At 33.8% G+C, this 14305-nt stretch overlaps 1 protein-coding gene across 1 annotated transcript in view; it reads right to left on the bottom strand.

The window, feature by feature from the left end:
- Nucleotides 1-14305, bottom strand: part of CFAP44 (cilia and flagella associated protein 44) — a 146544-nt gene that overhangs the window by 49746 nt on the left and 82493 nt on the right. Inside the window, exon 23 of the mRNA XM_047100263.1 lies at nt 13025-13199. Within this exon, the coding sequence (XP_046956219.1) occupies nt 13025-13199 (175 nt within the window). The remainder of the gene's footprint in view (nt 1-13024; nt 13200-14305) is intronic.

Genomic DNA, 14305 nt, shown 5'->3' with positions numbered 1-14305 from the left:
TCCATACTGTTTTCCATAGTGGCTGCACAAATTTATGTTTTCATCAACAGTGTACAAGGTTTCCTTTTCTCCACATTTTTGCCAATGCTTATCTCTTATCTTTTTAATAATAGGTATTCAACAGGTGTGAGGTCATATCTTGTTGTGATTTTGATTTGCATTTCCCTGATGATTAGTGATGTTCAGCACCTTTCCATGTATATCATGGCCTTTCGTAGGCCTCTTTTGAAAACTGTCCACATAAGTCCTCTGCCCACATTTAAGTCTGTTTGGGTTTTGGGTGGGTTTTTGTTGTTGTTTTGTTTTGTTTGTTTGTTTTGTTGCTATTAAGTTGTAAGAGTTCTCTATATATTTTGGATATTAACCCCTTATCACATGTATGATTGTGAATACATTCCCTAAGTTGCCCTTTCATTTTTTTGATGGTTGCCTTCACTGTAGAGAAGCTTTTTAGTTTGATGTAGTTGCACTTATTTATTTTCATTTTTGTTGCCTTTGCTTTTGGTGTCAAACCTAAAAAATCATTGACAAGACCAATGTTGAGGGTCTTACCATCTAGACTTTCTTCTAGGAGTTTTATGGTTTCAGGTCTTACATTCAAGTTGTTAATTCATTTTTCATTGATTTTCATGTTATGGTGAGAGACACTGGTCCAGTGTTATTCTTTTGTATGTGGCAGTTCAGTTTTCCCAACACCATTTACTGGAAAGACTGTCCTTTCCCCATTATATATTCTTGGTTCCTTGTCATAAACTGACCACATACAAATGGGTTTATTTCTGGTCTCTATTCTATTTAATTGAATGTCTGTTTTTATGCTGATGTCATACTGTTTTGATTGCTATAGCTCTGTAATATAGTTTGAAGTCAAGGAGTATATTTCTAGTTTTGTTTTTATTTCTCAAGATGGCTTTGGCTATTCAGGGTCTTTTGTGGTTCCGTGCAATATTTTAGGATTTCTTTTACTATTTCTGTGAAAATGCCTTTGGAATTTTGATAGTGATTGCTGAAGCTATAAATTCCTTTGGATAGTATGGACATTTTAACAATATTAAGATGTTTCATTCATGAAATATCTTTCCATTTATTTATGTCTTCTTCAATTTCTTTCAAAGTGTACTGATATTTCATTTCCTTTGTTAAATTTATTCCTATGTATTTATTCTTTTTGATGCTATTGTGATGGAATTGTTTTCCTAATTTCTCTGAGAGTTCATTGTTAATGTATAGAAACACTGATTTTTATATATTTATTGTACCTTGCCACTTTACTGAATTCATTTATTAGTTCTAATGGTATTTTTGTGGAGTCTTTAGGAGATAGATAGATAGATAGATAGAGACATAGATATATAGATATAGATATAGATACAGATATAGATACAGATACAGATACAGATACAGATATAGATATAGATATAGATATAGATATATAATGTCATCTGCAAATAGAAAGATGTACTTCTTCCTTCCTAATTTTGATTTTTTTCCCCTAACTGTTCTAACTAGGACTTATACTACTGTGTTAAAAACAAGTAGCAAGAGTGAACATCTTTGTTCCTGATTTCACAGGGAAAGCTTTCAGATTTTTGCCATTGAGTATGATGTTAGCTGACAGCTTGTCATATTGTGGCCTTTATTTTGCTGAGGTATATTTCTGCTATATCAAATTTGGTGAGAATTTTTATCATGAGTAGATGTTGAATTTTGTTAAATGCTTTTTCTCCATCTATTGAGATGATTATATGATTTTTGATGGCTTGCACAAGCACAAAGTTCTGAGAGACAACTGAGCTCAGGCCAGGTTGACATAGTCCAAGATGGCAATAGAGGAAGACCTTGAACCCATATCTTCCACAGACACACCAAATCTACACTTACTTATAAAGCAATTCCTTCTGAAGAAGAACTGAGGACTCAATTAACAGAGTCTACACAATAAAAGATATATCACACAGAGAAGAGCAAGAGACATGAAGACACAGTAACAAAGGGAACTTTGCTTTGTTGAAGGTTAGTTGGCCATATAGTTGTGGTTTCATATCTGGGTTTTTTTTTTTCAACGTTTATTTATTTTTGGGACAGAGAGAGACAGAGCATGAACGGGGGAGGGGCAGAGAGAGAGGGAGACACAGAATCGGAAACAGGCTCCAGGCTCTGAGCCATCAGCCCAGAGCCCGACGCGGGGCTCGAACTCACGGACCGCGAGATCGTGACCTGGCTGAAGTCGGACGCTTAACCGACTGCGCCACCCAGGCGCCCCACATATCTGGGTTTTCTATTCTGTTCTATTTTTGTGTGTGTGTGTGCCAGTACCATACTGTCTTGATCACTACAGCTTTGTAATATAACTTGAAGTCTGGAATTGTGATGCCTTCAGCTTTGCTTTTTTTTTTCCAAGATTGCTTTGGCTATTTGGGGTCTTTTGTGTTTCTATACAAATTTTAGAATCGTTCTAGCTCTGTGAAAAATGCTGGTGGTATTTTGGTAGAGATTGCATTAGAGGTGTAGATTGCTTTGGGTAGTGTGATATTTTAACAATATATATTCTTCCAATCCATAAGCATGGAATGTTTTTCCATATCTTTGTGTCATATTCAATTCCTTTTATCAATGTTTTTAGTTTTCAGAGTACAGATATTTTGCCTCTTTGGTTAGGTTTATTCCTAGGTATCTTATAGTTTTTAGTGCAATTGTGAATGGGACTAATTCCTTGATTTCTCTTTCTGCTGCTTCATTATTGGTATATAGAAATGAAACAGATTTCTGTACATTGATTTTTGATCCTGCAACTTTGCTAAATTCATATATTAGTTCTAGAAATTTTTAGGTAGAGTCTTTAGGGTTTTCTATACAGATTATCATGTCATCTGCAAATAGTGAAAGTATGACTTCTTCCTAGCCAATTTGGATGTCTTTTATTTCTTTGTGTTGTCTGACTGCTGTGGCTAGAAATTTGGCAAAACAAACAAAACAAACATAGGTGGGAAAAAGAGGAAAACCAAGAAACAGACTCTTAACTATAGAGAACAAACTGATGGTTACCAGAGGAGAGGTGGGTGGAGGGATGGGTTAATTAGGTGATTGGGATTAAGGAGGGCATTAATGGTGATTAATGGGTTAATTAAGGAGGGCACTTGTTGTGATAAGTGCCAGGTGTTGTATGTAAATGTTGAATCACCATATTGTACACCTGAAACCAATATTACACTGTGTTAACCAGCTGGAATTTAAAGAAAAACTTGGAAGAAAATAAAAACTACTACAGGCTAATATCCCTGATGAACACAGATACAAAAATCCTCAAGTAAATATTAGCAAACTGAATTCAACAATACATTAAAAGGATATTCACCAAGATCAAGTAGGATTTATTTTGAGGATGCAAGGATGGTTCTATATTCACAAACTAATCAATGTCATTCACCACATTAACAAAATAAAGTATAAAAATCATATGATCATCTCAATAGGTACAGAAAAAGCATCTGACAAAATTCACTATCCACTCATGATAAGAACTCTAAACAAAGTGACTGTAGAGGGAACATACCTTTACATAATAAAGGTATATATGAAAAACCCATGGCTAGTATCATACTCAATGGTAAAAAACTGAGAGCTTTTCCTCCAGGATGAGGAACAAGAGAGAGAGATATCCCCTTTCAGCCCTTTTATTCAGCATAGTACTGGAAGTCCTAACCACAGCACTCATATAAGAAAAAAGAAAATGTATCCAAATTGGTAAGGATACATAGAAAACCCTCAAAGCTGCATCAAAAAACTATTAGAAGTAATAAGTGAATTTAATAAAGCCACAGGATACAAAATTAATATGGAGGAATTTGTTGAATTTTTATACATTAATAACAAATTATCAGAAAGAGAAATTAAGAAAACATTCCATGAGGATGTAAATGAAAAGAATTATCAGGCACTCTTGGTAAGAACGCAAATTGGTGCAACCACTGTGGAAAATAGTATGGATGTTCCTCAAAAAAAATAGAAATACCTTATAATTAAATAATTCCACTACTGGGTATTTACCCAAAGAAAACAAGACACTAATTTAAAAAGATATAGGCACCCCTAAATTTATTGCAGTATTATTTACAAAAAAAATTATGGCAGCAACCTAAGTGTCCATTCATAGATGATGGATTAAGTGGTACCATATATATAACACACACACACACACACACACACACACACACACACACACACACCCCACATACAAGAGAATATTACTCAGCTATAAAAAAGAATGCGATCTTGCCATTTCCAACAACACAGATGGACCTAGAGGGTATTATGCTAAATGAAATAAGTCAGACAGAGAAAGACAGATAGATGATTTCACTTCTATGTGGAATCTAAAAACCAAATGTACAAAAAACAACAAAAAAGCAAAAACAGGTCCATAAGTACAGAAAACAAACTATGGTTACCAGAGCAGACAGGGGTAGGGAACTGGGCAAATAGGTGAATGGGAGTGGTAGGTACAGGCTTGCAGTTATGGAATGTATAAGCTACAGGGATGAAAGTTACAACATGGGCAATACAGTCAATGGTGTTGTAATAGTGTATGGTGACAGATAGTAGCTACACCTATGAGCACTGCATAATGTATAGAGTTGTTGAATCGCTATGTTGTACACCGGAGTGTGTCAACCACGCTTCAGGTAAAAAATAAGGATTAAACAGAATTAGCATATCAGACCCAGCAAATCCACTCCTAGGTATCTATCCAAGAGAATTGAAAACACATGTCTACACAAAAATTACACAAATGTTAACAGTAGCAATATTCATAATTGTGAAACGGTAGAAATAACCTAAATGTGTTTCCACTGATGAACTGATAAATATGACATGGGTTATTTATTATTCATAAAAAGGAATGAAGTATTGAGGTACCTGCGTGGTTCAGTCAGTTAAGTGTCTGACTCTTGATTGTTGGCTCAGGTCATGATCCACAGTTTGAGAGTTCAAACCCTGCCTCAGGCTCTGTGCTGACAGCGTGGAGCCTGCTTGGATTTTGTCTCCCTCTCTTTCTGCCCCTCTTCCCCGCTCTCTCTCTCAAAATAATAAACATTAAAAATATTATTAAAAAAGAGGAGTGAGGCATACATGTTACAACATGGATGAAATAAAAAGATGTACTAAGTGAAAAAAGCCAGTCACAAAGACCACAGAACCCATTATATATATATAATTTCCAGAATAGACAAATCTATAGAGACAAAAAGTAGTTGCTTAGGGCTAAGAATGGGAGTTTGTGAAAATGGAGAGTGAATGCTAATGAGTAGGGTTTTGTGGGGTGGAGGGCAGATAACGATATTAGAAAATAGTGATAATGGTTATGAAAGTCTGAATATACAAAAAAACCACATTGAATTGGACAGGAAATGAGAAAATTGTATGATACGTAAATTACATCTCCATAAAGTTGCTATAAAAAATTAGGAAATACAGATAAGAAAAAAGAAAAAAAAAAAACCTGTAAGGTCCATAATCCTATCACTCCCAAATTATACTGTTGCCCTATGTGCTTTTTCATTAATAATATAGTGTAAACATCTTTCCATGTCAATTAACCCACCTCAACATAAAACAAAAGAGAGAAGGAGAGAGAGAGAGATTGAGTCTAGACCAGAGTGAACATCTCCTACATGAGAACACATTCCATAAAGACTGCGAGAGATGGCTGTTTTATCTAATGTGCAGAAACCAACACATGGAGTCAAGGACAATGAAGAAACAGAAAAATATGTTCCAAAACAAAAGAACAAGATGAAACTCTAGAAAAAGACCTTAATGAAATAGAGAAAAGTGATTTACCTGATAAAGAGTTTAATATAATGTTTATAAAGACACTCACCGAGGTCGGGAAAACAACGTATAAACAAAGTGAATATTACAGCAAAGTGATAGAAAATATAAGAAAGCACCAAATAGAAAACATGGAGGTGAAGAATACAATAATTGAACTGAAACGTTTACAAATGGTGTTCAACACCAAACTAGATCAAGCAGAAGAAAAGATTGATAAAGTCAAAAACAGAGCAGTGGACTTCATCTAATCAGAGGAGCAAAAGAAAAAAGAATTAAAAAGAGTAAAGATAAGGGACTTATGAGACATCATCAAACAAATTAATATGCACATTATAGGGGTCCCAAAAAGAGAAAGGTGAGCAGAAGTCTTATTCAAAGAAAGAATGGCTGAGGGGTACCTGGGTGGCTCAGGCAGTTGAGCATCCAGCTTCAGCTCAGGTCATGATCTCACAGTTCATGGATTGGAGCCCTGCATCAGGCTCTACACTGGCAGTGAGGTGCCTACTTGTGATTCTCTCTCTCTCTCTCTCTCTCTCTCTCTCTCTCTCCCTCTCTCTGCCCCTCCCCGACTTGTGCTCTTTCTCAAAATAAATCAATACACTTTAAAAATTAAAAAGAAAGAAAGAATGGCTGAAAAATTCTTTAACCTGGGAAAGAAATAGACCTCCAGATCCAGGATGCCCAGAAAGTTTAAAACAAATAAATCCAAAAAGACCCATGCCAAAACACAGTATAATAAATTGTCAAAAATTAAAGACAAGGAGAAAATCTTTTTAAAACAGCAAGAGAAATACAAATTTTACATATAAAGGAAGCCCTATAAGACTATAAGCAGATTTTTTTAGCAGAAACTTTGTAGGCCAGAAGGGAGTGGCAGGATAAATTCAAGATGCTAAAAGAAAAAGACTGTCAACCAAAAATAACCTAACAAGCAAAGTTATCCTTCAGCATTGGGGAAATAGAGTTTTTCAGACAAAGAAATGTTGAAGAAGTTCATCACCACTAGCCCAACCTTTTAAGAAATGCTAAAGGCATTTCTTCTACCTGAAGTAAAAGGACACTAACTAGTAATAGGAAAACATATATAAGTATAAATTTCATTGATAAAGGCAGTTATATAGTTAAATTCAGAACTTTAATGTTTTAATGGTGGTAGGTAAATCATTTATCAATTTAGTATAAAGGTTAAAAGACAAAAAATATTAAAAAAATAACAATAACTACAATGATTTGTTAATGGATATATAGGGTAAATATGTGAACTGTGATATTAAAAACAAAGGGTTGGGGGGTGTTAAACATACAGTTTTAACGTGTGTTCAAAGTTGTTATCAGGTTAAAATACACCAATATGTTTTATGTTACGTCTCATAGTAACCACAAAGCAAAAACCTATAATAGATACAAACAACATAAAGAGAAGGTATCCAAGCATACAACAACAGTGAGGTCATCCAGGCAAAAAAATCAATAAGGAAATATGGGACTTAAATGACATGTTAGACCAGATGGACTTAATACATACGTACAGACATTCTATTCAATAGTAGCAGAATACACATTCTTAAATGCACATGCAACATTCCCTAGGATAAATCATATTAGGCCACAAAACAAGTCTTAATTTAAGAAACCTAAAATCATATCAAATATCTTATCTAACCACAACAGTATAAATTAGAACTCAATTACAAGAAGGAAACTTTAGAATTCATAAATATCTGGAGATTAAACAATGCACTCTGAACAACCAAAGAAAACATCAAAAGAGAAATCAAAAATGCCTTGTAATAAGTGAAAATAGAAATACAACATACCTAAACTTACAGGATTCAAGAAGAGCAGTTCTAACAAGGAAGTTTATAGTGATAAATGCATACATCAAGAAACAAGAGAAATCTTAAATAACCAATTTAACCTTATACCTCAAGAAACTAGAAAAAAAAGCACAAAGTGAATGGAAAGAAGGAAATAACAAAACTCAGAGCAAAAATAAATGACATGAGATTTAAGAGATAGAAGGAGAGATCAATGAAACTAAGAGTGGGGTATTTTTTAAGATATAAAAAAATTGACTAACTTTTAGCTGGACTCATCAAAGAAAGAACTTAAATAAAATCAGAAATCAAGAAGGAGATATTACAACTGATACCACAGAAACACAAAGGATCCTAAGAGACTACTATGAATAATTATACACCACCAAACTGGACCACCTAAAGAAATGAATAAGTCCCTAAAAATATACAACCTATCAAGACCAAATCATGAAGAAACAGAAAACCTGAGCAGATCAATTACTAGTAAGAAGATTGAATCAGTAATCAAAAACCTCCCCACAAACAAAAGCCCAGGACCATATGGCTTCAATGATGAGTTCTGTCAAATATTTAAAGAATTAATAAAAATTCTGCTCAAACTCTTCCAAAAATAAGAAAAGAGGAGGGAAGAGTTACAATTTTTTTTTATGAGGCCAGCATTACCCTGATACCAAAACCAGACAAGAATACTACAAAAAAAAAAAAAAATTCCAGCAATATTTTTAAAAGGAGAATACACCATGATCAAGTGAAATTTATCCTAGGAATGCTGATTTAATTTTGATATCAGTAACAGTGATTCACAATATTAAAGAATAAAAATTTTAAAGCATATGATCACCTCAGTATGCATGTAAGAATTATTTGATAAAATTCAATACTTATCCTTGATAAAAATAATAAATTAATTTTTTTTCAATAAACTAAGAACAAAAGGGAATTTCATCAATCTGACACTGTGCTTCTAAAGAGCTGATATCACATTTCATAAAGAAAGACTTAATGTTTCTCCTTAGATTAGAAAAAAGACAAGGATGTTTTTACCCCACCATTTTTATTGTATGCATTGCACAATATCATTGTACATATGCATTTTAGTGCATATCCTAGACAGCACAATGAGTCAAAAAATAAAAGACAGAGATTGGAAAGGAAGAATCTGTTTTACTCACATACAACATGACCATGTTCATAAGAAAGAAAAAAGTTACTAGACCTAGTAAATGAGTTTAGCAAGATCACTGTATTAAGATAAATATAATAAAATCAGTGGAAAGAATTTCCACCTCTAGGAAGATGGAATAGACTTACATATTCTTTTTTTTCCTGGCAAGTGCAGATAAAACCCCTAAACATTATACTTAAAAGATAAGAAGTTTCTGAAAAGTGAAAAGAAGATAGACTACAAAGAACCTTAGGACCCAAAGAAGTATATGATGGTAAGATCTCTAGACTTTCTTTTTGCCTTATATATCTCAACTTGGAGCTAAAGAAAATAGCAACTAGAAACACCATGGGGTTTAGACAATAAAAGCCCAACAAAATCTTACTCTTCCTAGCTACAGGATCAATAAAAGAAAAGAATAGTAAGACCGAAAACTTTTAGATAATAAATGCTCTGAACTCTAGCCACACAGCACACATACACACAAATGTGGCCTACCTCCGCCCTGCCAGCAAATGTCAAGTGGGGACTCTACACTTTTACCACCACCAGGTTTTAACAAGGCAACACAACCCCTACAAGGATGGTGTTAAAGGTGAGCCCTGGGAACAGGACTTCATCTCATTATGAATATAGAATATATCCTGCTAAAGTCAGAGAAAGCCAGCCAAAACCCAATGTATAAATAAGATTCAGAGTCTTATAACATAATACCCGAAATGTCCATATTATAATAAAAAATCATTTGTCATACAAAGAATCAGGATTATCTTAACTTGGATAAGAAAAGACAATTACTAGTTGCCAACTCCAACATGATAGAGATGTTAGAATAATCTGGCAAGGATTTTAAAGCAGCCATCATAAAGTGCTTCAACAAGTGACTAGGAAGATGCTTGAAACAGATGAAAAAATAGAGTCTCAGAAAGAAATGAAAGATACAAGGAAAAACTAAATAGAAATTTTAGAACTGAAAAGTACAGTAACCAAATAAAACTTAATGAATGGGCTCAACACCAGAATGAAGGATACAGAGGAAAGAATCAATGAATTTGAAGATACAACAATAGAAATTACTCAATCTAAACCCCCCCCAAAGACACTACAAACAAATAAACAACAAAAATTAAAAAGAGAAAAGCACACAAAGCCTCAGGGATCTAACATTTGTGATATTGAAATCCAAGAAAGGAAAGAAAAAGAGGACAGGGCTTCAAAAATCTATGTGAAATAATAGATGAAAACTTTCCAAATTTGGTCAGAGATACAAGCATACAGATTCAAGATGTTTTAATGAATCCCAAAAAGGATAAATTAAAAGATGTACCAAGACACATAATGGTCAAACTTCTGAAAACTAAGGACAAAAACAAAACAAAACAAAAAAAAACCTTGAAAGCAAAAAGAGAAAAATAATACCTTATATGAAGGGGGGAAACAATTTGAATGACAGAAGATTGATCATAAGAAACCATGGAGGCCAGGCCGACAGAAAGAAGCACAACACTTTTTGCATGTTGAAAAGAACTGTCAACACAGAATTTTATGTCTAGTAAGAATATCCTTCCAGAATGAAGACGAAATCAAGCTATTCACAGATGAAGAAAAACTAAGAAATTATCACTGGCATACCAACCCTAAAAGAATGACTAAAGGAAGTTTTCTAACCATAAATGAAATGATAGAAGAGGGAACTCTGGAACATGAAGAAGGAAGAGATTAAAATGTTAATGGTGATGGGGTGCCTGGGTGGCGCAGTCGGTTAAGTGTCCGACTTCAGCCAGGTCACGATCTCGCGGTCCGTGAGTTCGAGCCCCGCGTCAGGCTCTGGGCTGATGGCTCAGAGCCTGGAGCCTGTTTCCGATTCTGTGTCTCCCTCTCTCTCTGCCCCTCCCCTGTTCATGCTCTGTCTCTCTCTGTCCCAAAAATAAATAAACGTTGAAAAAAAAAATTTAAAATGTTAATGGTGAAAATATTGGCAAAAACATTTTACATCTACTATTGCCTAAGTTATGTTTAATGTTTAAAAAACCGTGACACTGTCTGATGTAGTGCTAAAATGTGTGAGAAAATATTTATACAATTATATTATAAACAAAGGAAACAAGCGGCAATGGGAGGTGTAACGAGACATAAATGCAGGTAAGGTTTCTACATTTCATTCAAGCTGATAAAATGTCAACTTGTGGACTGTGTTGTGTGTACATAATGTAATACCTAGAGTAAATGCTAAAAAGCTGTACAAGTGATATTCTCAAAAACACTATAATCACTTTGAAACTCTAAAATATTCAAGTAAACCACAGGAAAGCATGAAAAAGAAAACAAAACCAAAAAACAGAGAACAGAAAACAAAATATAAAATAGCAGATATAAGCCTGAAATATCAATACTAACATGTGTAAATACATAAGTAAATACATGTGTAAACCATATAAGTGTAAGTGGCTAAATACACCAATTGAAGAACTGAGATTAACTGAGTAGGTTAAAAAAACATAACTCTACTATATACTGCCAATAAAACACCAACTTCAAACCTAATAATATAGGTAGGCTGAAGAGCATGAAAACCATTCGAATACTGAATTCTTTCCCCCTAAGATCGGATACAAGTTATAGATGCCAGCTTTCCCTGTTTCAACATTATACTGGAAATTCTAATGAGTCCAACAAGAAAATAAAGGGAAATAAGGCAAACAAATTAGATTAGAAATAAAATTGTTCTTATTAAGAGATGACAAGATTGTCTACACAGAAAATCCTAAGGAACCCACCAAAAAATTCTCAGAATATGACACTTCAGCAAGGTCACAGGATACCAGATAAACATACAAAAATCCATTGTATACTAGCAATGAACATGCTTTGAATAACAAAGCACAATATCATTTACAATTGCCAAAAAGAGTAAACTGTTTATGTCTAATTCTAACAAAATATGTGTAGGACTGAAAACAAAACACTGATGAAAGAAATTCAAAGAAGATCTAAATAAATGGAGAATCATACCAGGTCCATGGATTAGAAGACTCAACATAATAAATACATCAGTTCCGCCCCCCAAACTGATAACACAGGTTAACACAATTTCTATCATAATTCCAGCAAGACTTTATTTGTAAATACAGACAAGATTATTCTAAAATTTATATAAAAGGCAAAGTAACTAGAATAGTTAAAACAATTGAGAGGACCAATTTTAGGACCTATTACATAGCTACAGTAATCAAGACAGTGTGTTATTGGCAAAGGGATCAATGACACATAATAGTCAAATTATGAACCCAGAAGTAGACCTACACAAAACGCCCAGCTGATTTTTGACAAAGGTGCAAAATTGCAAAACAAATTCAATGGAGGAGACAGAGAGACTTTTCAACAAATGGTGCTAGGGAAATTGCACATCCACAGGCAAAACAAACAAAAACCTAAAGCTCACATCTTATACAAAAATGAACACCAAATGGATCATAGACTTAAATGTAAAATGTAAAATTATAAAACTTTTAGATAAATAGGAGAAAATCGTTGGGAACTAGGCCTAGGCAGAGTTCTTAGACTTGACACCAAAAACAAGATTCATAGAAGGAAAAATTAATAAATTGGCTTTAAAAAGATAAAAACTTTTGCTCTGCAAAAGACCATGTTAAAGGAATGAAAAGACAAGCTACACCCTGGGAGAAAATATTTGAAAACCACGTAACCAACCAAGGACTGATATCTAGAATATATGAAGAACTCTCAAAACTTAACAGTAAAATAGTAAACAATCTTATTTGAATATGGGCAAAAGACATGAAGAGATATTTCATCAAAAATATATGTAGGTGGCAAAAAAAAATGTAAAAAATGTGCTTGTTAAATAAAAGTACTTCATGCCAGAGTTTTTTTAAAGTCAACTTAAGATGACTAGACATCTAAAAATGAAAGCTAAAAACTATATGTTAGAAGAACATAAGGAAAAATAACTTGTTGGGATTGAAAAGAATTCCTCAATCCTTAAAAAAAATCCCTGAGTGTATTCACAAAATGGAATTCCTGGACCCCAAACCCTAGGAATCATAGAAGTTCCGCCAAGGTATCACCACTCTGAAAAATCCAGCTGATCTGTCTTCAATATTTCCATCTCTGTTTCTATTCAAAAATATTTTAGAACTCATATTAAAATGAAAGAGTTTAGGGAAAAAAAAAGAAAACTTACAGTTCCTCCCATTCCTTTCTTCGCTGCTGAATCTTAAATTGGGCCCTTTCAGCTTTTAATATAAGTTTCCTCGTTTTCTCAATTTGATTTTCCACCATAATTTCACTTAGGGTTTTAGGCCGAAATTTCTTCCCTTTGTCTATAATTGATTCTTCTGGTACATTAATACTCTCACCTGTACAGAGAGTCAACATTTTTCTTTTATTTGTTTTCAATTTTTTTGAAACATCAAAATGAAATTCTCAAATATGTTTTAAACCTGCCACATTAAAACAAACAGAATACACTGAATCTGTAAATCACATTATTTGTTAAACAACTACCATGAATTCAATCCCATAATATGTATTTTAGAATATCAAAATAAAGAGATATAAGTCACAATATTTGCTCTAATGTACATTACTGAAAAGTTGGCAAGATAAGACATATATCAAATAATTTGAAAACAAGGTAAATAATGAGGGGGCACTGATAGATATACTGGGAAGTTGGGTAGGAACACTTGTGATATGGTGGGAGAAGGAGGAATCAGCGAGTCCTATTTGACATATGTAATTTGAGGTGACCTATAGTGATTACAGTGGTCTGTGGCCAATTAAAAAAGTAGTCAGGAACACACCATCAAACCTATGATTTAAAAATTTTTAAATTAAATATCTACTGAGGCAATTTCTTAATTCATGTTCAAGCTATGGAGAAATATACTCTAGAGATACTTTGGGGGGAAAGTTAAATAATAATATGGGATGGCCATATAGTTATAACTCACCATTTCACTTTTCATATTTCAAATATACGGTAATATGGAAAAGGAAGAGTTTAATGTGGCTTGGGTGGTCATGGAAAGACTTTATAACAAAAGTATAATTCAATCTGGAATCTCTAAAAACTGGTAGAATTCAGAGAAGAGAGGAGTGAATTGGTCATTCCAGTCAGAGCCTGGGCCTAAAAGTATCTGGCATATTTAGGGAGCATTAAGCAAGACAATAGGCTAAAAACACCAGTAGAACAGTATGAAAATGCACTAGGAAACAGAATTTGTAGGAAACAGAATAGGAATATACTGTGGAAGGATTAAATACCAGGATAATGATTTCAGAATTTATCCCAGAGGCAGAAAGGAGCCAGTAACATTTTCTCAATAAAGAGGATAAACAGCATTAATGTCAGTACCGTATCATGGGCACTAGTTGCAGTGCCTTTTATTTATTTTTGACTGGGCTCTACAAGTCATTCCCAGAATTCTTGTCCTCTTACTCATCTGCAGTCACCCTGAGG

The sequence above is a fragment of the Lynx rufus genome, unplaced genomic scaffold (genome assembly GCF_022079265.1).
Source record: "Lynx rufus isolate CCGP_SWC_20201006 ecotype Redwood Valley unplaced genomic scaffold, mLynRuf1.p SCAF_5, whole genome shotgun sequence".
Lineage (NCBI taxonomy): Eukaryota > Metazoa > Chordata > Mammalia > Carnivora > Felidae > Lynx > Lynx rufus.
Note: the sequence above shows the minus strand (reverse complement) of the source record. Positions and strands in the feature narration are given on the sequence as shown.